Genomic DNA, 26242 nt, shown 5'->3' with positions numbered 1-26242 from the left:
TCTATAAGTCCACCACATATGGTAAAAGCTTCCCTCTTCTGCTTCACACTTCTAACACACATTTGACACCTCTGTATAAATCGTTGACAATTTTTCCAGAGCTATGTGACGCCTGTAAAACTTATATATGTTCTTGAAATTTACCGATTTTGTGAGCTTTATGTTATTTTTCCATATTTGCAGCCATTGATCAATATCAATATTGTGTCCTATATTTTGTGCCCACCTAATCATATATTCTTTTACCATCTCGTCTTGCATTTTAGTTTCAAGCAAATGATCATACATTTTCTTAATTACTTTATCATTTGAGCCCAGCAGAAGTTTATCGAATATTGTTTGTTCTGTGTAAAAGCCCTCTATTTTATCTTTTCTATACCTAGATTCCACTTGTGCTCTGAACCACCAGTCTAGATATATGTTTTGTGTTTCTAACTCTTCTTTGGACCTTAACTCACAATCATTTTTATTTGATATCTTAAAAGTTTCACTTCTATCATGAGGTTAGGTTGTGTAAAGGTGATACCCAGCCTAGTGTTTTTTTTTTTTTTTTTTGGTAAGTCTGCTGGATGATTTTTTTCCAAGTCCCTAATATGGCTCTTCTTATCATATGCAAGTTGAAACTTTTCTGCTCTTTATCTTTTCTGTACCATAGAAAAGCATGCCAACCTAACTGTAAATCATGTCCTTCCAACTTGAGTAGTCTATCATTATCTAAAGTTATCCAAAGCTTCCCCACCTCCAGGGATATTATTCATTTCCAAGGTTTTGATGTCACTCTGTCTATACTGTTGAGAAATCTGGCACTGCGATGTTTTTCATTCTGTTTTCCTGACTGATAACAGCCTTAAGCCCAGTCCGTAGTTGCATTATGTCACTCTGGGATTATTTCCAGAATCGTTTTTTTCTCTCTCTGTGTTCGGCCTCGATCAGCCTGCAGGCTAAAAGTTAGTTTCGCTTTCTGAGGCAGCAGGACCAGTAAGCAAGCTAGATGCTTCTTCCATTCGGTCGGCCAAATATTCTGCACTCTAGTTTCTCTTTCCGATTTATGGGGCTGTTCATAAATCAAAGGCTTCAGCTTACTTTATTGTTGTCAGTTTTCAACACAGGGAAATGAGGGATGAAATACCAGGTTGCTGCCTGGCTTTCTTCTCCTCTGTTGCTCACCAACTGCTTCAGGGAGACTTCTCCTAGTCTTCCCTTTGGCCCTTCATCTTCTGAAGAACCCCCAGACTGGGTGGTTCCAGCTTTCCCCGGGAGCTTCTCTGGAAACTGCTGGCAGCACCGTGACAAGCCCCACCTCTCTCAAAGGGGAAGGGAATTACGGGGATCTCCTGGGCTGCAGTGCAACTAGGGTCATGTGGCTCGGTGACTGCAGCATTGGTGGGAGGCCCACAGACTGTGGGTGAAGCCATGCTAGATAGAAATCAGCATGCTTCAGTAATAGGAACTCGCACTAGGTGGTCTGATCCGGATGTATTACAATGGATTTAGAATATAATTTTGTACTACAATAGACTCCCTTGTGAAAAGGGAAGTTAAAATTAAAGGTAAATAGTTAAAGTTGTGGCCCTAGTTTTATCAAATTTCTATGTCTCAACTCTTTATTTTGGGCTGGCCAGTCAAAGATGAATAATTGGATCCTAGATCAAATCAAGCCAGAACTCTCACTAGAAGTTAAAATTACTGAACTGATGTTATCATACTTTGGGCATGGTATAAGAAGAAAAAATTTACTGGAAAAGATAATAATGCTAGCAAAAGTTGCAGGCAGTAAGAAAATAGGGAGACCAAACATGAAACAGGCTGACTCACTAAGGGGAAAACATGGCCTTTAGTTTGCAAGAACTGAGCAGGGCTGCTAATGATAGGTTATCATTAGTTTGTATTGTCACCAAACAACTTGATGTCACATAGCAACAACAGTATTTAAATAGTAAACTACAAAATGTCACTAGCTCTTCTTTTTAAAAAGCAACCATCTTTAAAATAAACAAACAACTGCATTCAATTTAATTCTTCTGCTTCATTACATCCAATGATGTTAATGTTTCACATCCACAAAAAATGAAAAATGATGTTAATGTTTCACATCCACAAAACTACATCTGTGTTAGTTAGACTAGGCAAAAACAATGGCAGCCATCTTTACCCCTCTTTCAGTCAGAAAAGCTCTGGAATGAACAAAAACAAAAGGCAGTTTTAATGCTCTACACACTGGGGCAGACTTTTTATAGAACAAATACCACATATTTTATGTATCTCCTGACCCTCTCCCACTGCCATTTTTGTAATGCATTGATATCTGCCTCTTGGGGCCACAACTGGATCTGACCATTGGCCCATACTAGTGATTCTTTTGCATAATCACATGTACTCTTTTTCCAAAGCTGACTTCCAAGATTGCTGTATAACTCAATGAATTTCAAAGTAAAGCCTCTAGGGTGGGAATTTATACTTACTGATTTGGGAGCAGATCATACTGGTTCCAAGAAAAAACATGTATAAGATTGCACGGTAGCAAGTCAAGAGAGGGAAACATGCAGAGAGGGAAAGTATATAAAACAGAAGTAAAGGCAAAGCAAAAGCATAGAAGGAAAAAAATTCACAGGATCAGACCCCAATGTTCAACACTGCCGTATAGTGAATGCCACCCCTTTGTATTTCACAGAACAGTATTTAGGCAATGTCATGGTACCTGTTACTGAGAAGTTCTTAAAAATCTTGCTCAGCTTTGAGCATATTACCAAGCCTATGCATACTGTAGCAGTATGTCATGGCAACTGATTCATTACTCCTGTTAACATTCTAATAATCATCTTTATAATTTGTAGTTCAACAGATGAAAATTAGTGAAAACAACAACCAGAGAAATTTGTTTTGAAATATTCATAAACAGACAGACTAGTGAGTAAAGGATTCAGATATGTTTTTAAAGATCTAAATCCTTTACTTTCTAGTCTATCTATTTATGAAGGTGTACTTGGAAAAACACAGACGTGTGACAAGATCCACTATGACAAGATCCAGGTGGCTGATACGGTGGACATCTTACATGGTTGTGAGACAATGATGAAGAGCAGGGTTGCACAAACACAACAAATATAGCTTAGATTAATATCAGTTTAATTGCCATGGTTTCTCTCTCAATTCCAGAATCATGGAATAGAAATTTAGTCAGGGTATTAACATTTTTCACCACCAATCCACCCAATCCATCCAGGTTACCTGAGCCCGGGTTACCTAAGAAAAAGAAATGCCAGATCCGTGTAAGTCAGGTGTGCATACACTCTGTCCACCTGTTTCTTGAAACCTTACCCATTGCAGACATCATTCCCAATCAATGCAAAGATAATGATTGCTGGCTTGTCAAACTGTTGAGTCCTTGCCAAGCTAGAAATGAAGAGCATTAAAAATATGAGCGTTAAAAAGTTACACAAGCCATAGCTGATCATTTTCTTTCTTTGTAAATATATATAGTAACATACAACACATTTCTGTTACACTGAACATATTGATTCAAAGTGCACCCACGGGCATTTCCAGCAAGTATGTCCAGTCAGAAAATAGGAGGCTAGTCATTATCATCAAAGACACTTGTCTTGGTGATGGCAACCACTACTGACAAAGTAGTGGTTGCAACTGCAATATTTGCATAACATAGCAGTTTCTTCCCTTAGTAGGTATTTACAAAGGAAACAAGATGCACAAGGCAGGGGATTTTCTACAGTGGTGCCTCGCTATATGATTGCCTCGTGCGACGAAAAACCCGCAAGACGATTGGTTTTTGCGATCACTATGGTGCCTCGCAAGATGGTTTTTTCTATGACTGTGCTTCGCAAGACTTTTTTTTAAAAAGACAGATACATAGGGAACCTCTTAAGATGATTTTTTTCACAAGACGATGATTTTCACAGAATGAATTAAAATCGTCTTGCGAGGCACCACTGTATAAGGAATACATAGTAGTGACAGTCGCTGATTTGCATGTTTTAAAAAAGATTAGACAGATTCACAGAATCTAGGTCTACCAATAACTCATTATGATGACCAAATGGAATCTCAGCTGGGAGAGAGGCTAGACGGAATGACAGCAAGACTGTCTTCATGACATGTAAGCTTTCTTGTGAAGAGATCTCATGCAAACATCAGAAAATCCTTGACAGATGGTCTCATTTCAGCAGCTCAGTTTAGGACAATGATGAGATGTCTTCACACCTCTACTACAAGGAACACAACATTAGTATAAAGATAAGAGACCACTTCTTTGTTGACTTTGTGCCTACTAAATTAACTGCACAGTTCATATCTATGCAGTCTGATGAGAAAGAAATGGAAAGCAACAGGTTGAAACTGCACTGCCCAATTAAAAACATGGTTACAGTGATAACATAAATCGGAAGATGGACCAATGTCTTTGAGATCACTTTATAAGTCACATGGTAGTCACTTGGTTTTTGGGTTGGAGTTTGTGTCCTTTTGGGAAAACGTTTAAGCCATTTTTAAATTGTGTTGTGTATTGGTTGAGGGGGCTACATGAGCTTTTTAGAATTGTTGCACTTGAGGCTTTGTGCTGATTGCCTCTCACAACCACTAACCATTGCTTTGTGAGGCTATTTGTAATTTTTTTTAAGTGCTTGCTATCTGAAATAGCACCAGCATGATATGATGGAGAGAAAAAAATAAAACAGATTGGACTGCAAGCTTCCATGGCATTCCAATATGCACACGGAGACAGAGAAGGGGAGAAACACAGCCACATACAGACACAAACACACACAGACAGGAGGTTGTTGAAGAAGAGAGGGATCCAGGAGCTCAGCTGGCCAGAGGAAAGACCCACCGGTGCAAAAATTTAAAGTAGCCAGCAGAAAGGGAAGCACCCCCTTCTTCCCAAGCTTGGAAGCTCCCAATCTAATAAATTTAATAATAAACAAAATTGAAAATAACCCCACAACAACAGCAGCTAATGGCTATGAGACGCAGCAAGGCAACAGACACAGTCTACACTGACAGAGGCATGCACATATGCTGAAATGTTTGAAAATAAATCAATTTGACATCCAGGTAAAAATAAATGACCCTTTGGTAGAAGAGTAAAATAGCTTGCTTCCAATAAAAAAAAACATGATTCCTGGGCAAAATATTCTATGCTTCCATGTGTGCCGTGTAGTCACCCTTCCAGATATCATACTAACCCTAATTCAAATAGACCCGCCCCACCATGTAATAGCACTCTTGGTCAGATCACTCAGGAAAAGGGAGAAGATTTGGAGTGAGCTTAATCTAGAAACCATGTCTCTTTCCTTAAGCATAAGAACTGTGGATTTTGATTGATTGATTGTCTCACATGAGTTTTAAATAATAATAATTGGTTATTTTAGTTCTCTATATGACTGCTATTTTTTCCTTCACCACACAGCATACTAGAAGAGGGATTGAATTCCTTCTTGTCTGCCTCAGCTCCCCATGGATAGAGGATGTTTTTAGGTAGGGTAGCATGTTAATCCATTGCTAACAAAACAAACAAACAGACCCCAGCACTGTGTAGTTCCAAGAGATGAACAAGCTTAAAAACTGTTTGCTTTTCTCTGCAGCAATGCCTCATTGCATTTTATAGAGGTTTGACAGGTAACTTCTGAGGGTGTTATTCCCTCTGTGAAGGATGAGTTTCATAGTTTGGGTGTCCTACTGGACCCAATGCTATCTATGGACTCTCAGATAGCATCTGTGGTCTGATCTGCCTATTTCCATCTCAGGTGCATTGCTCAACTGCATCCCTATCTTCACACCAGGCCCTTCACCATGTTGGTCCATGCACTGGTAATCTCAAAATTAGACTACTGCAACACTCTCCACATGGGGCTGCCCATGAGGCTGTCACGGAAACTTCGACAGGTACAGAATATGGCAGCCAGATTATTGAGTGGAGTGAATAAATGTCATCACATCACCTCAATTATGGCCTCTTGCAATGGTCATCTATCTGTTTCCATGCCAGCTTCAAGGTAATGGTTTTGACCTATAAAACCCTAAATGGTTTGGGACCTCAGTAGCTGGCAGAACAGAACCTGACCATCCTACAAGAACATCCTAAGCAGACCGGCTGAGAATGTTGACTCCAAGAAAGGCCTGGAGGGAGAAGATTGGAAACTGGGCTTTCTCAGCAGTTGCTCCTTGGCTGTGGAATTAATTCTCTCCTGCAATTTGTTTGATCCCTTCGCTGGGAATTTTTAAAAAATCACCAAAAAACCTGGTTATTTAGGCTGACATTCGAGTATGTTATACTCACGAACTCAGATGTGTTAAGATCTGTTAGCTATCCTACCTGATCCAGTCCGCCACCTTAAATATTTTGAATGTTATATGTGAATGTATTTTTATGCTCTGACAGTATCATTATTCACATTTCATTATTTTTATTCTTTGTTTTGTTGATTGTATTTTAGTCAAGTGCTTTTATATGTTGTAAAACACCCAGAGTGGCCTTCAGCCAGATGGGCAGTGCAAGCAAGCAAGCAAGCAAGCAAGCAAGCACGCACGCACGCACGCACGCACGCACGCACGCACGCACGCACGCACGCACGCACGCACGCACGCACGCACGCAAGCAAGCAAGCAAGCAAAGCAACTCTCTGCTCTAAAGAATGGACACAAATGTGACATAAAATTTAGCACTATTTTAAAAGCCTGGGAGGAAAACACTTTAATACTATAATGGCTTTAATAATATTATAACACTTGCAAATTACTGTTGTTTGTATTACTGTGTTTGAACCGGTCTTAGCTCTGACAGAAAGGTAGCATATTAAATAAATAAATATATACAATTAATAAACACTTTAATCTGTCAGGAGACTTTGATTCTCATCTTACATCTTACAGCCTTGAACAGAAAAACTTCAAACATGGATTCCAGTGAGAAATTGGTGAACAAGAGCTATTTTGTGCTTGGAATACGAACACAGGATTCTTATGTGGCTAGATCACAATTGCAAGTTTGTGTAAATTATATACCAATTCTTGTTTGTTTTATGACTACTGTTTAGGCCATTTTGTTGTTGTTGTTTAGTTGTTAAGTCATGTCTGACTCTTCGTGACCCCATGGACCAGAGGAGGCCAGGACCTTCTGTCTTCCACTGCCTCCCAGAGTTGGTCAAATTCATGTTGGTAGCCTCAATGACACTGTCCAACCATCTCGACCTCTGTTGTCCCCTTCTCCTCTTTGTTCACACTTTCCCAACATCAGGGTCTTTTCGAAGGAGTCTTCTCTTCTCATGAGATGGCCAAAGTATTGGAGCCTCAGCTTGAGGAGCTGTCCTTCCATAGGCCATTTTAGTTGTCTGCAATTTTATACTTTCTGTTTCCTGACTCTTCTGAGAGGTTAACTTTCCCTTTTACATCAGGATTGGTCAGACTTTCCCTCACTACTACTAATTTGCATATCTTTGCTAGACTGTCCTGGCAACTTCTCAATAATGGTTGCTTTTAAGATTATCACTTGGTGGCAGCTTTTCCACTTCATTCTCTCACATGGTTTTGCACCTCCTGCATGTTTGCCAACTGAGGCTATAGTTTATACCTCTGACAAAGTGGGCTGCAATCCACCAAAGTCTTTGCCAAATAAAATGTATTACATGTTGAGATGAAAAACACAAATCTGAATTAAAAATGGATCTCCTTTTTGTCCTACACAAACTATAATCTTGAAAAAAAAGTGAAAAAACTTTCTGAAATCATCCATAGATCAACACTGAAGAGTCATGTAGAGTGCTACATTTTGTCACTTCACTATTATGTCTTGCATTTTCCATTAAAAAAAAACTGAAACTGAACACAAACACCGATTCATGTGGGTAGCAGAACCACAGAGCAATAAAACTTAAAAAAAAAAAAAAAAAAAGAGTTCAGGATGTAATCAAGATACTATCTGTAGGGAAAAGTAACAATTTGAAATATTTACTCCAGTGGAAAGTTTGGAGACGTTAGAATGGTGGGATATTGAACCAGAGAGTTTACAGTTGATCAAACTATGCAAATCTTGTTAAGTGTTTACCTTTTTAACAGATCTAGAATATTTTCTGAGGAGGCACCTAAATGATCAAAAACATTAGATAAAATTAGATGTAGCACAATCGAAAGAACAGACTACTCATATATAAAACATTGTTATGCTTAGTTTCCAGTGAAGTAAATAATTAAAATAGAACCAGTTAATCATTATATACACAGTTCTTCCTTAGGGTGACTTTATTGGCCATTTGTACCACAGCGTGCGTCAGATTGGCATGGGTAGAAGTAAAGTTTAAAAACAACAAACTGTGCTTACATGACATAGAGTTTAGCATGGGGAAGCCTGGTGTTTTTCACTGGGGAATCATCTCTTTTTTCTTTAGCCAGCAGGGGATAGTTTATTTTGCTCCAATTTGGCTGATATTGTTTTCTCCACTTTTTGGCATGTGTGATTGCTTAATGTGATACAAAGCAACAGTCAAAACAATGTCACCCTTCCACCAAACAATTTTTGCATAAATTATGTTTGCCAAAGATAGTGCTGTACTAGATTAGTGCTATGTCACTTTGGACAAATAAAAAAATTAGAGAAAGGAGAAAGGGAAGCGGCCCTGGTGGAAATTGTTGATTTCAGCAAAGATGGCTCTTTTCACATCTTTCTGCTTCTGTCCCTGTGGACTCCTCCAACTTAATAGCTAATCATCTTTGTGTGGTTGTGTAGGCATCTTTCAGTCTCAAGAGACTATGGTAATGTGCTCTGAATAGAGTTCTTGGAACAGCGTCTAGTGTGGCTGAGAAGGCCAATACAAGAGTGACAGTCCCTTCCACACTGAGGACAAATACAATCTGTCCCCTTTCCAGCTCCCTGATTTTGCTGGTTTCGGGACTGCCTCTAAGCCTTGGCCTGCTGAACAAAGGTCTCTTCAAATTGGAAGAGCCCATGATGTACCGTCTGCCTCCATGTTGAACACTCAGATGTCAAAGTTTCCCATCTGTTGAGGTCCATTCCTAAGACCTTCAGATCCTGCTTGCAGATATCCTTGTATCTCAGCTGTGGTCTCCCTCCGGGGCACTTTCCCTGTACTAATTCTCCATACAGGAGATCTTTTGGAATCCAACCATCAGCCATTCTCATGTCATGCCCAAGCCAATGCAGACATTGCTGTTTCAGTCATGTACACATGCTAAAAATTCCAGCTCATTCTAGGACTACTCTATTTTATTGATCATCTTGGTGTGGCCAGCTACAGTAATTTTACCTGTGGAAATCAGCAGGGACCCAGTTTGGAAACTTTGAAGCAAATCAGATGTTTCCTGACCTCCAACCCCCATGTACTTGCCTCTCTGATAACTGCAATGGCACTCTTTTCCCCTTGACTTGGTGTTAGCACATTTGAATGACATGTGTAGCTGACAGGTAGTGCTATAATGGAGAATCCTACCTTCCAGCTCTGGAATCATGTTATGAATCTAAAATTCATAAGAGAAAAATCTAATGGCTCAGTAGGGACACAGTGCTGAATTTTTCAAAAAACAAACTGAACCCACAAATAGAGTTTTACTTATTTCTACTGCCATTAACTATATTGGTGATTGCTATTTAATGTTTAATTATTCTTTCAATCAATAAGTAGTTGTTCTCTGGATTTGGGGATGCAACTCCTATCATAGCTAGCATTGACAACAGTGAGGGATAATAAGAACTATAGTCCAACTATGAACTGGAAGACCATAAAGTGAGCACCCCTGATTTGCTGAAATATAGAGATAATACCACATGCATATTAGGCAAGAATAATTCTTTTAGTCTTTTAGCCTGGGTCAACGCCTCCATAAGTTTCATTGATTCAATGAACTACAGTGGTGCCTTGCATAACGATTTTAATTGGTTCAAAAAAAAAGTTATGTGAAACATCGTTATGTGAAGCACCATTTCCCATAGGAATGCATTGGAAACCGGTTAATCCGTTCCAATAGGCACGGATTGCCGTCCTTAAGCGAAAAAACCCATAGGAAACATCATTAAACGATACAATGTTTCCTCCATTGGAATGTATTGAAGCTGACTCAATGCATTTCAATGGCTTTGCGAAGTCAATTTTTGCAAATTTAAGTGTGTCATAAAAGGGTCAAAAATGGTTTTAAATGCTTGGATTAGCTTCTGCACCCTCTAAAACGGATGCAAAAGTTAATTTGGCTTTGATCTGACTTTTCGTTAATTTATGGTGAATTTTTCCCCCCAACTTTTGACAGCTGTCAAAATCTGACAGCTCCATTGGTTCCTATGGGGGAAGAAAAAATTCACAAAAAATTAACGAAGACTGAGCAACTGTTCTAAATGCTTGGATTCGTTAGAGGACCCCCTAAGTCGTGTGGAAACCTGATTTGGCTTTGATCTGACTTTTCGTTAATTTATGGTGAATTTCTTTTCGGCCCATAGGAACCAATGGAGCTGTCAGATTTTGACAGGTCCATTGGTTCCTATGGGCCGAAAAAAAAATTCACCATAAATTAACGAAAAGTCAGATCAAAGCCAAATCAGGTTTGCACACGACTTAGGGGGTCCTCTAACAAATCCACGCATTTAGAACCGTTTTTGACCCTTCTAAGACACTTTTTAAATTGAAAAAATAAACATTGTTAAGTGAAGCAGGGGACCTAAAATCGCATTCGTTATGCGAAGCATGGTCCCAAACTTCACTAAGCGAAAATCGCCCATAGGAAACATTGTTATACGGTGCATATTATTTTCTAAAAAAACACATTGTTATGCGAATTCATCGCTAAACGAGGCACTTGTTAAGCGAGGCACCACTGTACTCCAGTTGTGACCTAATGCTGGATTTCAGCCATTGAAAATGGTACACAGGAACTTTTATCTCATTTTGGACACCAATCTTGGTGAGTTTATATATTCTTCTGCTGAGGTACATTTTGCTTTAGCCATCTCTATGAGGTATTCTGCTAAAAGTTATCAGAAACTGGTGACACTTCAGCATGTTGAAAATTAAGTGTAAGGACAATTGTTTTGTAAATGCCACACATTGGAGTTGTGATTCTGGGAGACAAGCTATGGAGACAGCACAGAACAAAATACTGAGAATGAGAAAGAATGTGGTTAGGTTTGTGTACCAGAAGAGTATGGTTGTCACTTATCTTACTGCTAAATGAACCCTTTGTTCTCCGAAGCCTTAAGCAAACATGAAAATTTAGTGCTGCAAACCAAAGGGGCTCTAGATCTTCCTATATTGTATCCAGGTGTTAACAATGATTGTCCAAGCAAGGAAGATTAAGATAACATTTCCCCTTTTCTAATGGCACTCAATGCTGCCATGAAATATTGGGATTTCTAATGTTCAGTGGACCGGTGTGCTCATTAATGGATATGGAACATCAGCTGTTCCGACTCAAGACAAAATCTGTCATAACAAAGTGTGATGAAAAGAACAGGGTTTGAAATTATAGACTTGAAGGCAAGTGAGTTCAGGAACAGGCTTTCAGTAAATCATGCATTACAGAATGCCATGGTGAATCCAAAGGAGAAAGCACTCTGATTCTGGATACGCTGAATCAGTGTTCACAAAGTTACTTATAGGGACTACATCTCCTGAGATCCCCTCCAGCCACCATGACTACGCTGGAAGAGTAAACCTGAGAGTTGTGACTCCCAAAATTAATGTCTGCAGACACTGCTTTGAAGCAATGCAAGCTGTTGTTGTTCTTTTCTTTTTACTGGAACCACATTCTTTGGGAAGACAAGGGCAGCCTTTCTAATAGTAAAGTTCAGGTGGTCATTTTGGAGCTTGCATGAAGCTATTTGTGGCTAAAGCCATATCTGTCCAGGCTACGGAATCTTTAAGAAGCAGACAGCCCATTGCCTGAGGTGTTCTATTTTGTTTTTCAAACTACCAAAGTACATGAATTAATTACATGAAAAGTCTGATCCAGGAAGTGCATTATGTTTGGAAGAAAGAGAAGAATATTCACTCTCATGCTTATGAAAAGAACCCGGTGGGCAAAATGTATCAGTCAAATCATATTTAATTGGTTAATATTAGCATCCAATGATTTTGTAAGCACCATACCTAGTTATATATTTATATATTGCTTCTAAATTGCTTGTTATTAATAAATCTCTGCATGTGGTTTAAGGAGCCTCATGGCGCCATGGTTAAACGATAGTACTGCAGCGAAAACTCTGCTCACAATCCAGGTTCAATCCCAGGTCGCCAGCTTGAGGTTCACTCAGTCCTGAGGCTGATGAATTGATTAACCAGGGCAATGTGTAGGCTGCATAATTAAATTATGAACGGCCCATGAAAAGTGCTCTAAGTGGTATGAAATGCTACGTAAGCATCATACTTTGTTTTGCTTTTACTTTTGTTTTTATGTGTGTAATAAGATTTTATATTACCTTTCCGTCTTTATATTTACAGTTGTGCCCCGCTTTACGATTGCCCCGCATTACGACAAGACTGCATCACGATGTTTTTTCGATCGCTTTTGCAATTGCAAAACAATGGTCTGAATAGGCTTTTTTTGCTTTGCGATGATCAGTTCCCTGCTTTGGGAACCAATTCTTCGCAAAATGACGATTTTCCTATAGCTGATCAGCGGTTTCAAAATGGCCACCGGGTAAATAAAATGGCTCCCCGCAGTTTTCTGGGACGGATTCCTCGCAAGACAGCCACCGAAAATGGCCGCCCTATGGAAGATCTTCGCTGGACGGTGAGTTTTTAGCCCATTGGAATGCATTAAAGGGGTTTTAATGCGTTTCAATGGGTTTTTTATTTTCTCATTACGATGTTTTCATTCTACAGTGATTTCACTGGAATGAATTAATGTTGTAATATGAGGCACCACTGTATTTGTTTGGTACATTCTCATGTTTTTGCTTGTTCATATTTAACACATTATTACAATTCTTCTGCCTTAGGAGGATTCTTCCTAAAATATGCTACTCCGGACCAATCTACCTAGCTTTGCGTGGTCGTGCTCAACACCAGGGAATAGGAATATGTAGTGTTCCAGATGTGCAGCTCCTAATGCTTTTGCACTGAATCTCCCATATTCTTTATTAGCTATAGTGAGAGGTGGGAGCTGCTGTCAACAACATCTGGAAGACTACATGTTTTATGTCCTGTCTACTGTAAACAGAAGCAGCATCCTAGACTTTCAGAAAGAGGTCTTTCTTGCCCCTGACCTGGAGATGACAGGGATTAAACATGAGGCTTTCCTGTCTTGCATGCAACCCCATGTGCTCTACGGCTGTTTTACAGATCTTCCCGTGAACACAAGCTGCAGGTACTTGGCCAGTTTTTCCCCAGCCTTGAGGTCTCATTATTTCTATGCATGCTGAGTGAGCAGAATTGCACTATTTGCCAGTGAGGCATGAGACTGACGTACCATTTTTGGAAAGCTGCTGGTAATCTCTGTGGTTGCAATGGTTTCTTCTGCGTAAATTTAAGTAGAATGACTCTGTCCATCCTCTGGAACAAAGTTAACAAGGAAATGGTTAGTGAATTCACTGTAGAACTAACAAATTAAGAGCAGCAAAGATAATAAAAACACTTGCTGGTTTTCTGCTCAACAATTTTAAGGGAAGGTATTTTGTGACTAAATATTCTCACAGTGTTTATTATATTATTATATGACCTGTGACATAGGCTGCACGGAGAGATAAAGATTTTTCTAGGGCAGGCCACTGAGCTTCACATCTGAAAAGGAATTTGAACTCAGATTTCTTACACCCAGTTTTCAAAAACTTCTTATTGGATACAGACAGTTAAACTGTATTTGCTGCAGCAGCTATGTGGCAGTGAGATTCCCAGGGTCCGTCCATCTTTGGCCAATGACACAGGTGGCACAGTTGTGGGAGGGAAGGTGGTGTGTGGAGCAGCTGCAGCATTTAGATAAGGAGGTATGTTCTACCAGCTCTCCCTTACTGCCTGCCTCAAGGGATTCATAGTTAATAGACAGACCAATGTTGGAACTAGAGTTACCACTCATTCATTTTACAGGTCAAAGCTGCAATCAAATACACCAGAGTTTTCCATCACTAGCTAATGAGATCAGCCAGTATACAAATGTAAGAAATTAAACACACACACACACACACACACACACACACACACACACACACTGGTGACGGTTGGGAAAATGATTTGTTTGTGGCTAAAAGTTTGCCTTAGATTTTTATTATATTGTGTTTAATTATTTTCTGTGTGCAGTACAACTATTTTGTGAGGAATACTGAAGAAAACACAAATCCTACAAGTTGCTATATGCATAGTAATTTGCTACATTTACATATCTTTACATTCCTAAATTTGCTCCAAAACCCGACCACAAAATTTGGTACAAACCCCAATGTGACAACTCTGAAAATAATCTGATCTAACTCAGGGCGTGACTACACTACAGTTTATCCCGCAGCTTGTGCCAGAGTTGTCACAGTTAAATTTGAAACTGTAGTGCTTATCTGACATAATCCACATGAAAAAATATAATTTAAAAAATCGTTCGGAGAGACAAATGGTGTTCAATTTAGGGGGATGTTCCCACAGGACTGGCATATCTTTAGCAGGGTGCAGTCTGCCAGTACAATGGCAACTTCCCACAAGTGAATACTACTTGCCTTTCCTCCAAACAATTTTCTATGACAGATAAGCACTGCAGTTTTAAAAGTTGCTATTTCAATTCAGCACTTGGCAATTTTTTTAAAAATGTGAGGTGGGGAAGAAGGTGGTGTTAATAATACAAGAGGGTAAGCAACATGTAATCACAGTGAATATTGTAGTGATTTAAGGTGCAGTGTGGACTTTTGCTCTCAAAATTGTCAAAGGTAAATATATATTCGGTGCGAATGCCAACCGCAATGTAATAGTCATAGGTAACTTCAGATTGACCTGAATCAAGCTGGGACAGCCAACCTGGCTAGATGCACCTCCAGACTGACTTGGTTTAGATTATACTTGACAAGCCCAGTGGTTTTTCCTACTTTCCTCAGTTTAAGCTTGAATTTTGCTATGAGAGGCAGATGATCAGAGCCACAATCAGCTCCGGGTCTTGTTTTTGCTGACTGTATAGAGCTTCTCCAACTTTGGCTGCAGAGAATATAATCAATCTGATTTCGGTATTGCCCATTTCGTGATGTCCATGTGTAGAGTCACCTCTTGTGTTGTTGGAAAAGAGTGTTTGTGATGACCAGCTTGTTCTCTTGACAAAACTCTATTAGCTTTCGCCCTGCTTCGTTTTGAACTCCAAGGCCAAACTTACCTGTTGTTCCTTTTATCTCTTGACTTTAGCATTCCAATCCCCTAGAATGAGAAGAACATCTTTCTTTGGTGTCAATTCTAAAAGGTGTTGTAAGTCTTCACAGAATTGGTCAATTTCAGCCTTTTCAGCATTGGTGTTTGGTGCATAAACTTGGATTACTGTGATGCTGAAAGGTCTGCCTTGGATTAATATTTAAATCATTCTATCATTTTTGAGATTATATCCCATTACAGTTTTTCCCACTTTTTTGTTGACTAGGAGGGCTATTCCATTTCTTCTATGGGATTTTTGCCCACAATAGTAGATATGACATTCATCTGAACTGAATTTGCCCATTTCCGTCCATTTTAGTTCACTGACACCCAGGATGTCAATGTTTATTCTTGCCATCTCCTGTTTGACAATGTCCAGCTTACCAAGGTTCACAGATCTTACATTCCAGGTTCCTATGCAGTATTTTTCTTTGCAGCATCGGACTTTCCTTTCACTTTCAGGCACGTCCACAGCTGAGCGTCCTTTTGGCTTTGGCCCAACCACTTCAGTAGCTCTGGAGCTACTTGTACTTGTCCTCTGCTCTTCCTTAGTAGCATGTTGGACGCCTTCCGACCTGAGGGGCTCATCTTCCAGCGTCATATCTTTTAGCCTTTTGTTTCTGTCCATGGGGTTTTCTTGGCAAAGATACTGGATGTGGCTTGCCAGTTCCTGCTCCAGGTGGATCGCATTTAGTCAGAACTCTCCACTATGACCTGTCCATCTTGGGTGTCCCTGCACAGCATATCCCATAGTTTCTCTGAATTACTCAAGCCCCTTCGCCACGACAAGGCAGCAATCCATGAAGGGGTTTCCTTTTGGTAGACTTAATCTGTTTCTTGCCTGTTCATAGTACAGTATAGTAGTTTTCTTTGCAAGCTGCTGAATATTTGCTTCTTATCTATCAGTAATTTCAGGAGTTTAATCAGTTACACATAGAAACTTACTTTCTTTTTAGCTACAAAGATAGTCTTTTTTACATGGATTAAACTGCTTATTCCAGTCCACAGTTTTTCTATTGTGTGGTTGCTGGAGCTTAATAATGTAAATCTATTCTTCACATGCTCCGTACATTATTCAGGAATGTTATTTAAATGATATCTTGATACTATGACTTCTTAAAATATTCTCCTTTGGCTTTATTCAATTTTTTTTATTTTTACTGTTTTCCTGTTTCATTTCTATCTCCTGGGTAAAGCATTCTAACAGTGTTTAGTTCTGCTTTGTCTCCTCTTTTGCATTCCAGTCACTGATGATTATCAGTACAGCCTGTTTTGATGTGTGATCAATGTCTTCCTGAATACTTTCGTGGAGTTTTCTTCTTCTTCCTCAGCTTCTGTAGTTGTAACATAGACTTGAATGATGGCTTTGTGGATAGGCTCTCCATGAAGTCTAAATGATATTGATCAAGTAGATTTTTCATCATATATCATAACTGCTTGTACTAAATCAGTGGTTCCTAACCTTGGGTCCCTATATGTTCTTGGACTAAAACTCCCAGAAGCCTTCACTACTAGCTGATCTTGCCCAGGATTTCTGGGAAGTGTAGTCCAACCACCTCTGGGGACCCAACATTGGGAAATACTGATCTAGACATCACCAGCAACATTTCACAGAGGTTATACGCTTTAGGCCAGCACATAGACAAAATGGCTAGACAAACAGGGAAAGGCCTTTTTAAAAAGTGGTTACATTATTGCTAAGCAAGAAATACATTTATAGCACAAGTTTCTAAAAGGAGAAGCAAACTGAGCCAGGAGGAAACTGCCTGGAAAGGCAGTAAACTAATGAGTCTTTAACATTCCCTAGATGTGCACATTTTTCTTACTTAGATCACACTCCTGCTTTTGGGAGTGATGGGACATGGATCTGTTCCAATCCGTTAGCACAACCAATCACACCACATTAATTTCTGTATATTGCAACTACTTACCTAATGTGAGGTGCACACATACAGTCATGGGAAAAAGAAAATACAGTGGTGCCTCGCTTAGCGATCGCTCTATTGAGTGATGAAATTGCTTTGCGATGGACTTTTGGCCATCGCTGGAGCGATCGCTTAGCGATGTCCCCTATGGCTAAAATTCGCTTTGCGATGATTGCGGGGAAGCGATCATGGCAAAGCAAATTTTTTTAAACAGCTGATTGGCGGTTCCAAAATGGCCACCGCAAAACAAAATGGCCACCGCTGTTTTGCCTCGCTTTAGAGGCACCCAAAATGGCCACCGCTATGGAGGAATTTCGCTTTAAGGTAAGTTTTTAGCCCATAGGAACGTATTAAACACATTTTAATACATTCCTATGGTCTTTTTAATATCGCTTAGCAATTAAATCACTTAGCAATATTTTTTCCGGAACGGATTAACATCGCTAAGTGAGGCACCACTGTACAGCTTCTCTGAATTCAATAGCTGAAAAGTACACCTTGTGATTTAATAGTTTGTAGAACCACCTTTAGTAGCAATAACGCCAAGTAATTGTTTTGGTATAACTGTATCAGTCTCTCACATCATTAGGAAGGAATTCTGGGCCACTCTTCTTTACAACATTGCTTCAGTCCACTGAGGTTTATGGGCATTTGTTTATGCACAGCGTTCATAAGGTCCCGCCACAGCATGCCAATCAGGTTGAGGTCTAGACTTTGACTGAGCCATTGCAACACCAAATGGTTTATAATACTTCCCAGATTGATGGGCATCAACAATTGCGTCTCTATGATAATTACTGATGTTCTTCTTCTTTGGTATTGTGTTAACACCCCTGAATGCTCCAGATCAGCAAACTGCTAAAACCTAGGCTTTTATAGAGGTGGTTGCACCTGCTGATGATTAGAGATGGGGATGAACCACCAAGGTTGATGACCCACGGCCCATGAACTTCCCCTGGGATTTCTGGTGAACCACACATTGGTTAGTCAATTGTTGGGTTTTTTTAGAAAGCCTATGGCTGTTAAAAAAAAAAAAAAAAAAAAAGCTGAGCCCCCCACCCCCTTTCCACTGCTCCTCTTTGCCTCCTTACCTTGGCCTGCCAGCGGCGATGGCGATGCTGGAATGAAAGCCACAGTTCTGTCCAGCAAGCCTGCTCTTTCTGCCAGTGGACCAGGCCCATAGTCAAAGAGAGTAGACTAGTTGGACAGAACCATGCTGGTAGGCTCTCTCTGTCTCTGTGGGTGCTAATCAGCTGACTGACACTTGGAGAGGCAGAAAGATCAGGCTAGCCAGCCGGCACAGTTCTGCCTATGGGCTCTTTCTGCCTATGGGCCAGGACAAGGTAGGGAGGTGGTGGTGGGCAGTGGGAAAGCGGGCAGGGGGTGGACTGTGCGGGCAGAGAGCAAGCCCATCAAATAGCTGTTTGACAGGCCCATAGGCAGAGAAACCAAACTAGGCTGCTGTAACAGCTGTTCTGGCAGCCTATCTTGTTCTTTGGGCCCAAGCCCAATGAAAGCATGAATAAAAAGGGTAATTATTTGTCACTTCGTATTTGTTAGGGCCTCTGAAACTGACAAATACAAAGTGATGAAGATTACATGAATCAGAGATTTCTGATGAATATCGCTATTCATTTCTTAAAATTTGTTCCCATGTCTACTGATGATCAGTTACTCAAGGGCATTTGGTTAGCAATACCTAGCTGCTACTTAGCCTCTTAATTCCTATGGAAGCAATAAGGGTGTACATAGTTTTTCACACATGGTTTCTCCATTTTGGCTTCTTTTTTGTAAAATAAATCTTTATAGCTGCTTGTACTAAAGATGTACAAGGTGGTATAATATGTCATGTGCCGTTGTTCATCTCAGGTTTTATTTACTGTACTTAATTTTCAGATTTGCTAAGGACTAGATGATTTTTATTATGTCCTGATAAAACCATAGAATTCAAAGAAAGTGTTATTTCTTTTTTGCTTGATTATAGAAGTTCCCAACAAAACACCGGCTGATGTGTTCAGTATCAAAGATGGAGCAGTCTGTTTATCAGTAAAGGTAAAGGTTCCCCTTGACAATTTGTCCAGTCGTGTTTCCAACCCATAGAGCTAGAATTTGTCTGAAGATAATCTTCTGTGGTCACATGGCCAGCACGACTAGGGACATGGGACACTGTTACCTTCCCACTGTGTTGGTACCTATTTATCTACTCATATTTTGCATTTTGCATGCTTTCGAACTGTTAGGTTGGTGGGAGCTGGGACAAGAGACGGGGGCTCGCTCCTTCGCTTGCATTTGATCTTACAACTGCGGGTCTCCTGACCTTGCAGCACAGAGGCTTCTGCAGTTTAACCCGCAGCATCACCATGTATTTATAGTACAGACCAATTTTGTTTGTGTTCATTTATAAGTCTATTTTAATCCTTTTCTACACAAAGAAACACATTTTAATATACATTTAAAATGTACAAAATATACATTTTGAAACATCTCACATGATGTATATTTTTGAATGCATTTCCCATGACGCATATGTTTTTAAATATATTTCCTTCAAATGTTTTAATATATTTTTAAAACTAAGAATTACATACTAAAATCTGAAATACAAAAGGAAACATTCTGATCAGGAGATTCATTAGGTGCAACTCCTGTTAGTTCATTTCAAAATGAAAATCGAACAAATTCCTTCAGCATAATCAGTTAACATATACATTCGTTTTAGAAGAGAAGGGTATCATTTATGAAACATCAGAGAAGGCTAGCAATGCTCAATTATTTCCAACATGGAGTAGCTCTCCATGTTTGTTCATCCTGGTTTTGTCTCTCCTTTGCTTACCCAATTGTGGAATTCAAAAATCCAGTGGTTCCTGAAAACTGAGGCCAATCAAGTTCATTTGATAGTACTTCAGGAATATTAGAAAATGCTTTCTGAAAAGAAAATGAACAAATCAGCATGGTTTTGACCTCATACACCTTAGTGTAACAATAACAGCAAAAAGCCCCATGCCCCTTGTACACAATCTGAAGACAGCATGGTCCTTTACTTAGACCACTAATCTAGCTTTTTTACTTCTGCAGGAGCCTTCATCAGCCAGGGAACTGCACAGATTATTTGGGCAAGGTGTTGGAGTGGGTGGTGGCCGGGCAACTCCAGATGCTGCTGGATGAAACGGATTTTCTAGATCCATTTCAATTGGGTTGCAGGCCAGGTTTTGGCACAGAGACTGCCTTAGTTGCCCTGTATGATGACCTTTGCCGAGAGAGAGACAGGGGAGTGTGACCCTGTTGATACTCCTGGACCTCTCAGCGGTGTTTGACATCATCGACCATTGTGTCCTTCTGGATAGATTAGCTGGGTTGGGAGTTGGTGGCGCTGTTTTATGGTGGCTCCGCTCCTTTCTGGCTGACCATGTCCAGAAGGCGGTGCTGGGGGACAATGGCTCGGCCCCATGATGGTTATGCGGACAAGGAGGGGTTTACAGTTACATTTGCTGATAGCACATGTGTAATTGAGAAAGGGAACAGGGTGTGTGCCACAGCAAAACTTGAAAATAATTTATATGTACTGAAGGGAAGAACACAAAACAATGTAACACATGTCATAGTCAAAAACACACCACCACATGAACAGTGTGCTCATTTGATGCACAGGAGACTGGGTTATGCTAATTTCAGGGTGGTAGAAAAATGCAAAAGATGGCAAAAGGTTTGAAAATGAAACCCTGTAAGAATTTTCTTGACTGCCATGTATGCAAAGTTGCAAAATCAAAGGTCCAAAAAATAAGCAAGGAAAGTAACAAGTAAAAACAGAGGCCTTTCCAGTTGGTCCATGCAGATATAATAGGCCTCTAGTGCCATCTATGGGAGGAGCTAAATATGTTTTAGTCTTGTTGGATGACCATATACGTTTTTCATTCTGTTTTCTCATGAAAAATAAAGCAGAAGTGTTTGACCATTTCAGGGGGTGGGTGAACTTTGTGGAAATAGGTTATGGCCAAAAGGTGGGCCAGTTGCAGATGGACAAAGGGTCTGAGTTCATGTCTGGAAAGTTCCAGACGTGGCTGACAAAGATAGGGATACATCACAGAAAAACAAGTCCCTATTTTCCATTTCAAAATGGTGTGGCAGAACGCAGGAATGGAGTCCTGCAAACCATGAAAGACACCCTGTTAGCGGATGCTAACATGAGTAATTTGTACCAGGGACAGGCATTTCAGACAGTGAACTACATAGTTAATAGAATTTGGTCTTCAGCCATAGAACAGACCCCATATATGGCAAAGAACCTTCCATGCAACATATGAGCGTGTTTGGATGCAGTGCCTGGGTGCACATCCCAATGGAAACAAGGAGAAAAGGGAGACCAAAAGCCAAGAAAATTTGGTTTCCGGGGTATGAAAAAGGGTCTAAAGCATTTAGATTCTTAAATGGAAATAGAAATGTTGTTATTTCCAGATCAGCCAATTTCTGTGAATATGAAAATTGGGACAAGGTTCATGCAAACTCAGAAGTGTTCATACCTATAAACAATGGTGAAAAATCTCAGGAAATAGAGGTGGTTCCAAAGCAAGAGGCTGAAGGAAGCTCATGTCCCAACAGCTCAGAGGATGATGATGGGGAATGTAGTGAGGCAGAGCATCAGCCTGTCATTAAAGAAGAACTAGAAGTTCTCAGAAGGTCAGAAAGATCTAACAAAGGAGTACCTCCATCAATGTTTGGTGTGCGGGAAATAAGAGTTTGAACCTAAGAATTATGAAGAGGTGTTGTTTCTGCCTGAGGCAGAAAAAATGAAATGGCAACAAGCCATGAAAGAAGACTTACTTACTTACTTACTTACTTACTTACTTACTTACTTACTTACTTACTTACTTACTTACTTACTTACTTACTTACTTACTTACTTACTTACTTACTTACTTACTTACTTACTTACTTACTTACTTACTTACTTACTTACTTATTTGTTCGATTTATATCCCGCCCATCTGGTATATTCTACCACTTACAATCTACTGTTACAATCCACAGATGACCATGGAGTGTTTACAGAAACCACATTGCCACCAGAACACAAAGCAATTGGGAGCAAATGATCCTACAAAAGGAAAATGCAGATCAATGGGGAATATAGGTACAAAGCCAAGAAAAAATGTACACTATGATGAGTTTTTTTTCACCAAACAGTAAAGGCAGAATCTTTGAGGCTAGCATTAACTCTGGCTGCTTCAAGAAATTACCTAGTTAGTCACTTTGAGATAACTACAGCATACTTGAATGCAGATCTGCAAGAAGAACTATGCATGGCTCAGGCACCTGGGTTTGAGAGTTCTCAACCAGGAATGGTTAAACAAGGCAATTTAGGGCCTTAAACAGTCTGCACAAAATTGGAAGCAGTGTCTAGATTTAGCACCGAAAAGACTGAAGTTTAAGACTAGCCTGGCAGACCCATGCCTTAATGTCCAAGAAAATAGAAAAGAGCAAAATATTTTGCTAGCATACGTCGATGACATATGCTTATGTCAAAAGAACAAGCTTGAATTAATCTGTTTGAAAAACAATTGAAAAAAGAGTTCAAACTAAAGAACCTGGGCCAGATACAGAATTATTTGGGGGTTCAAATTCAGAAAAAAAACAATGGTTATGTCCTAAATTAGAGATTAAAGATAGAGGAAATGCTAATGAAATACAGCATGCAGGACTGCAAAAGTGTACAGACACCCATGACAGTAGATTTTCAAAAGTCAGAGGATGAAAGCAAAGAGTTTGAAGAACAGGAAGTGTACCAGCCAGCAATTGGAAGTTTACAATATCTAACAAATTGGACAAGGCCAGATATTGCTGTAAGAGTCAATATTCTGAGTAGGCATACTGCAAAGCCAACATAGAAACACTGGTTGAGGGTGAAAAGAATATTTAGGTACCTAAAAGGTACCCTTGATTCCTGTTTGTTAATACAACCCTCTAGTGATTTAAAATTAAAGGTTTATGTAGATAGTGATTGGGCCAACAACATAACTGATAGGAAATCAATATCAGGTTTCACAATAAAGTTTGCTGAGACATTGGTGGGATGGAAATCAAGAGGGCAAAGTTCTGTTGCCACATCCATCGCTGAGGCAGAGTTTGCTGCTCTCTCAGAAGTATGTTCAGAGCTAGTGTGGTATAAGCAGTTGCTTATAGATCTGAAAATTAAAGTGGATCAGGCCATAACAGTGTTTAAGGACAACATCACATGCATACAGATGGTAACCACAGAAAAAAATGAAAAGTACTGCAGAAGCAAACACATTGATATTAAATATCACAATGTTAGAGAGGCAGTAAAAGAAAAACTAATTCAACTGCAGTATTGTAAAACAGAAAAGAATGTAGCAGACATTCTAACAAAACCATTGAATGTGCAAAGACGCAGAGAAGTAACTGAAGAGTTGAGAATATGTTCTGCTCAGGTGTAAATTAGGAGGGGTGTCAAGCTATCTTTGTCTGTGTGATTCAATTGGACTGCCTGGATTGAAACAAAACTCTGGTAATTTACACCAACATAGACCATAATCAACTCTAGAGCCAGCCCAAAACATTGATACTAACATTCAAATGACATGTATTCGCGAAGGCTTTCACGGCCAGGATCTAATGGTTGTTGTGGGTTTTTCAGGCTCTTTGGCCATGTTCTGAAGGTTGTTCTTCCTAATGTGTCACCAGTCTCTGTGGCTGGCATCTTCAGAAGACAGCACTCTGTGCTCAGAGTGCTGTCCTCTGAAGATGCCGGCCACAGAGACTGGCGAAACGTTAGGAAGAACAACCTTCAGAACACAGCCAAAGAGCCCGAAAAAAGCACAACAACCATTCAAATGACACCCTGCAAATCTCTGATTGAATACCTGTAAGATGACTGGGCTGGCAGTTAAACCTTGTTTTATATTGATAATGGGACAGCAATCTTTTCTGTTGAAGGCAGTGGACTAGTATAGTAGACACAGTTGTCTCAGCATCTTGCCATTGGTCTCTGCTCTGGTTTGTCACAGCTGTCTCATTCTGACTAAAGGTAGGTTTTGTGACTACATACTGAGGATTGGTAGGGAAAGAGAAGGCTTTCAGGTCTGAGAGCAGTGCACACAAGTAAGATACGGCCCTGAAACTAAGCAGTACTTCAAAATGCTGCAGAAAACACTTACATTTGGAGCAATATACTTCTGGCTAAATTGGACTATTTGACCATTGTAGGACAGCATGATGCTAACACTATCTAAAATAATAGCTTAAACACATTACTTTCATGCTCCACTGTCTTTACTTATCATCATCACCAGTGTTGCTTCCTTATTTATTAGGCATGTTAATCTTAACTGCCACTGCTTCAAATTTACTACATTTCTCACCGGTACTGTCATCAGTGTCATTTCAGTAATCATTTCTCATAAACAAAGAAAAACAACAACTCCTAATGTAGAATATTCAAATCTGTTGGGTTCTCCAAAGAGAAAATTAAAGCTACAGTGTTGATTGTAATTTGCATACTGTCCATCATGTTGTAATTATTGGTACTGAATGAATGCTTTCTCAGTTGCATTCCCCCCTCTCATTCTCTCCTCAGAGAGTTCCAACATGTCACAGATGTAGACCATTCCTTTTCTGAATTAAAATGAGAGCACTTCGTAAATTTTCATCTGGAGGCAAAGACATTGGAACTGTGAAAACTGCAAAGTATCAGACATGCATATTGTGTATCTAAGTTGTAACAAATTCAGCTGCCAGGATGTTTATGATTCAGTGACCTTACTACACTGGAGGTGGCCAGTTGTTTCGGTAAAGTTAAAAATGGTTTTTAATGACTATAGTAAACTATTTCCAAGCCTCAATTTTAAACCTATTTCTACTGTCAAGCCAGCTTTACTGCACCCCTTATCTGTATTTTAATACCTTATATGACAAACTACCTCTTTTTTAAATAAAATGCTAATATGCATCATCTAGTTTTAGTCTCAGACATAGATTTGTTCATTTACATGCCAATTATCATCAGTATGACTAATAGGGTGCTATTGGTAACTGGCTTCAACCTTTCAGGATCTTTTTGCATCTGTCTATATCTGATTCTAGCTAACCACTATTTTGTTTTGGGCTGTTATTCATTCATTTTAGATCTACCCTGCCTGTTTCACACTAAAGGGTTTTAAGACATTTGAGCCCTTTTCACCTATTAGGCAGGACTCCATGCAGCTTTCTTATGGAAAATATGACCTATCAGTTTTATTAGCTAGGTGTGGGAAAAGGCTGTTCTTCTAAATCAGGAATGCGGAAGCTAAAGAGCTTGGGGGGGGGGTTAATTTGTGCATCCAGCTCCCTGTGTGAAACTTCTAAATTGTCATTCCCTGCATTTAAAAATGGATCACTCTTCTAGTTTTGTTTTGTTTTTCAATGGCTGGTGGAGGGGGCTTGCCCCTGCAACCCATATAGTATAAACAGTATTTCTTCCAGGAGCTGCAAATTTTAGTTCTTTAAAAATGTTATTTGTGTGTGTTTTCTGCATAGGAGGCTACTGAGGACCTTTGAGGATGGAAAAAAATGGCCCGCTTACAGCTCACATGCTGCACTTTGCACATTTCTTTTCTAAGTGGTGTTACTAAACAAAAAACTAAAGACTGGAAGTCTTGGCATAGGACTAAGATCCCCAGAGGCATACAACTAATGATATAGCTTGGCTAAAGGATGCCTCCCAACCAATTACATACTTTTGCCTCTGCTATTGTTTTCAGATTTCTTTAAAATAAAAATTATTTCCATCTAGTCTCTCCTAATGATGAGCATTTCACTAGGAAAAAAATAATGACTGTTTTATAAATAAAAAAAAACGAGACACACAAGAGAAACTATGGCATGTATGGTACTAACAGGTTGTACATACTGTATGTCTCCTTGAAAGAAAGGATTCTAGTCTTTTTGGTTTGTTAATATACATGTAATGTATTATATAGTAGATGATGATGCATTATTTTG

At 39.6% G+C, this 26242-nt stretch overlaps 1 protein-coding gene across 3 annotated transcripts in view; it reads right to left on the bottom strand.

Moving 5' to 3' along the window:
• AOAH (acyloxyacyl hydrolase) overlaps positions 1-26242 on the bottom strand; it is a 196849-nt gene that overhangs the window by 40840 nt on the left and 129767 nt on the right. For all 3 annotated transcript variants that reach the window (XM_073003781.2, XM_020788153.3, XM_073003782.2), the window contains exons 13-16: positions 20082-20173; positions 13420-13502; positions 8057-8093; positions 3319-3393 (exon numbers count right to left, since the gene is read on the bottom strand). In XM_073003781.2, coding sequence (XP_072859882.2) covers positions 3319-3393; positions 8057-8093; positions 13420-13502; positions 20082-20173 — 287 coding nt within the window. The remainder of the gene's footprint in view (positions 1-3318; positions 3394-8056; positions 8094-13419; positions 13503-20081; positions 20174-26242) is intronic.

This window comes from Pogona vitticeps, chromosome 6 (genome assembly GCF_051106095.1).
Source record: "Pogona vitticeps strain Pit_001003342236 chromosome 6, PviZW2.1, whole genome shotgun sequence".
NCBI classification, from domain to species: domain Eukaryota; kingdom Metazoa; phylum Chordata; class Lepidosauria; order Squamata; family Agamidae; genus Pogona; species Pogona vitticeps.
This window is presented reverse-complemented; position numbering and strand designations above follow the sequence as displayed.